Source organism: Limulus polyphemus, unplaced genomic scaffold, assembly GCF_000517525.1.
Source record: "Limulus polyphemus unplaced genomic scaffold, Limulus_polyphemus-2.1.2 Scaffold361, whole genome shotgun sequence".
In the NCBI taxonomy this organism is placed as follows: Eukaryota; Metazoa; Arthropoda; class Merostomata; order Xiphosura; family Limulidae; genus Limulus; species Limulus polyphemus.
Window position 1 is genome coordinate 467,417 of NW_013665971.1, and position 3,746 is coordinate 471,162.

General features: G+C 28.8%; 1 protein-coding gene across 2 annotated transcripts in view; it reads right to left on the reverse strand.

Annotated features, from left to right (window-relative positions):
• LOC106457689 (39S ribosomal protein L16, mitochondrial-like) overlaps positions 1–3,746 on the reverse strand; it is a 20,562-nt gene that overhangs the window by 2,647 nt on the left and 14,169 nt on the right. For both annotated transcript variants that reach the window (XM_013917130.2, XM_013917131.2), the window contains exon 5: positions 853–984. In XM_013917130.2, coding sequence (XP_013772584.1) covers positions 853–984 — 132 coding nt within the window. The remainder of the gene's footprint in view (positions 1–852; positions 985–3,746) is intronic.

Below are 3,746 nucleotides of genomic sequence, written 5' to 3' on the forward strand. Positions count from 1 at the left end.
AGTGTCAGTACATAATAACTGTTAATCATAAAACAGATTTTAATGTCAGTACATAATAACTGTTAATCATAAAACAGATTTTAATGTCAGTACATAATAACTGTTAGTCATAAAACAGATTTTAATGTCAGTACATAATAACTGTTAGTCATAAAACAGATTTTGGTGTCAGTACATAATAACTGTTAGTCATAAAACAGATTTTGGTGTCAGTAAATAATAACTGTTAGTCATAAAACAGATTTTAGTGTCAGTACATAATAACTGTTAGTCATAAAACATATTTTAATGTCAGTACATAATAACTGTTAGTCATTAACAGATTTTAATGTCAGTACATAATAACTGTTAGTCATTAACAGATTCTTATGTCAGTACATAATAACTGTTAGTCATTAACAGATTCTTAATGTCAGTACATAATAACTGTTAGTCATTAACAGATTCTTATGTCAGTACATAATAACTGTTAGTCATTAACAGATTTTAATGTCAGTACATAATAACTGTTAGTAATTAACAGATTTTAACACAAGTAATATAAGTACATAACTTTTAGTTCATTTATGTTTTCTTTGATTGTCAGATTTATAACTACATGTATTTCCAACATGCAATTTACTATTATAGAAACAAGTTTTGGTGAGTTAATTATTTGGAACATCTTTCTTCTCCTTCCCGCTTCTTTCCTTTGTAATGTTGCCTAGTGTAAATTTGTCCTTGCCAGTTTTTTTCTAGTTTCTTGAAGTTACACATATGTTCCAACTTTTGCTCTTATCGAAGCTAAAGTGTTATTCTAATAAAAATATTCATTTATATAGATGATTTTGTTGCAAACTTGAAATAATTTACCTCTTTTAAAACTGGCTCAATTTCTTGGAACTCTGTATGTCCGCCAACTTCTACTATTACACGACCAGCTTTAACAGGTGTGACATAGTGATCTATAGATCCTTTTCCTCCTCCCATTCTTTTTCCCTGTCCCTAAAAATGTACATTAATGAAAAAATAAAATGAGATAGAGAGACTGATTTAGGGTTTTGTGAAATGTTTTAACAGTAATTACCTGAACAAACCCTGCAAAATCTACACCAAACACTGGTAGGATGTAAACGTTATTAAGTGAAAGTCAGAAATTATAAATATCTAATATTACGTATACCTCATAAAATACTTCAACAACGCAGTACATAAATTTTGCCACTCAACAGAATTCTTCAAGCAGTGATGGGCCCCCTATCAAACTATGTCTGTTACTAGTAAAAATATTTCAATATATAATTTCTTAACCGATTAGCTTTCTCTGAGCAATACGAGATTTACTAATAATAAACAAAGAAAATGGTTCCCACAATTCTTGGTTGAAAACATTTCAGGACCTTTTAACTTTAACAGTAACTAAATTAAACATTTCATGCATAAACATCAGATCTTTTTTTATGTCAGTTTTTTGTTAAGTTGTTATGTAGTTCAACTCTTTTTAAATAATTATGTTATTTTAACAAACCAGCACTCATTCTAACAATTTTTATGTTTGTCCTTTCGCATGACCATCATAAATTATGTATTAAAGGTAATGTAAAGCATGCACATTAACAAACATAATCACTACTAACAAACAGAAAGTGAGTTTTCTTCTACAATGTTTACAAAACCAATAAGACACACAATAGTAGTTTAAAAGAACATTAAGTATGGAGTTAATGAGACCTTGCCTGGTGATGGACAATATCCTAAGGAGTTGAAGAAAACTGTTAATTATCAGCTACAAAACTTTCAAGAGAACTCTATCCAACGGACTATAGAACCAGTACCCAAAGCTCAATACGTTTCTTTTTTTTTTAATTTGAATTTATGCTTGCAAAAAGCAAGACTATAAAATCTAAAAAAACAATAAAATCCAGTCAAAAACATAAAATATTCAATTAACAAGTATTGCAAATAGGAAAAAAAAATCATATTACATGGATTATCACACACACATACATATAAACATAGTGCTGACTAATCCACTCCAAATCAGATAGATCATGAAAATGTTGAATTTGACCAAATTTGAAAAAAATATTGCAAAACATATTTTTTGTTTCAATTTAACTATTACAAATTAAGCTTATTTTTTCCCCAAAACAAATAAATTTTCTATGTGTTTACTCACCAATTCAACCAGCTAAGGAAGATTCAATGAGGGTAGGTGAAAGGCTAATAAATGTTTGAAACACAACTTCTTATTCATCCATTATTCATTCATACTGCTATAATTTTTTTATCTTATTACATTCAATTTGTCCCAAATTTACAGCACTGAAATTTATGGTCCTTTCCAAGCCTAGGAGATCAAAATTATATATCCTCGTACTTATCCCAAATCTACGGGAATCATAAAAGCAGAAGCTTAGCGAAACCTTATAGAAAGCAAGAAAGTGATCAGTACCCAAAATTGGACTGTGAGAAGAATAAGAAAATTAAATAATACATGTCCACTTATGGTGTTCATACTTTAAAAATTTCACATTTTTAACTTTCATTAACACAGAATATTCTTCTTTATAGAACACATGTATAATAAGTATAAAACAATGATAAGAACATTACACCTACTGTAAAACCTAATGTAGATTTGGAAAAAAAAAGAGATTGTTTTATTCAAACAAGGTTGGACATCAGCTCGTTTTGGTCAGTAACTTTTAATTTGGAAAGATGAACAATAGTCCTATTGTTTATTAACCACCTTGGTCAGCAACTTTTAAATTTAAAATACTTAAATCAGTTTTGTGAAATAGCAATCCAGAAAAACTCCTAATGTAAGAAACAATATAATAGACAACTTTATTGATAGGATTCTACTCTAACAAAGAAGATCATTCTGATCCCAATTTCTAATAACAAATGACTTTACTCCTTAGAAGTTGACTGTCTTAATAACCACAGGGCTACGAGTAATGAAGTGCTGTGGCAAACCATATACTTTTTTTAAATTTGTGAAGACTGAAACTGCTCACGATTAGATGAAAAGAATGCCGATGTGTTGCCATGCAACTTAGTTCGATTAGTGTCGAGACCTGAAGTTTTTGAAGCAACAACATTCTCATTGGTTTTTGAAAAGATTTACCAAGAACACGACACTGTTGTAGGAAAAATTTTCTTTTTCGGATTCTTTACTGCATTTTTGATCATGATAGTTTAGATTTGTTGGATTTTCTTTTACAAGGCAATCTGAGCTACAAGTCAACTGTGGAGATTCCTTGGGAAAATATTTTTCTTAACTTGCTTTTCACTGCTTTGATTGGTCACATTTCTTTAAGAAGAATTGTTCCAAACTCAATAAACAAGCTGACTTGAACAAGCAAAAAAATATCAAAGATCTATGGTTCATAAATTTATATGATTTAAGTAGTAGATTAATAGCTGATATAGTAATTGGTGAAAAATGATTTTAATGTGACTTTGACAGATGGATATACTATTTTGATAAGCAATTTCAAACAAAATTTGCTAAATAAAAGACAGCCAGCAACAATAAGTGACAACAAGAAAAGTTTTTTTTTTCATCTTTAGATTTTAAAAAAAAATTATTCCTCCAACTGACCAACCCAACCCTGTATATAAATCAAGGGTAAAATAATATTTACTGAGTATATATATATATATATATATATATATAACAATAATAACTAAAAATAAAAAAAAAAGTAACGAAGAACGTAACTTAGTAATAGTAGGTATTACATGTATCTACAAAGAAA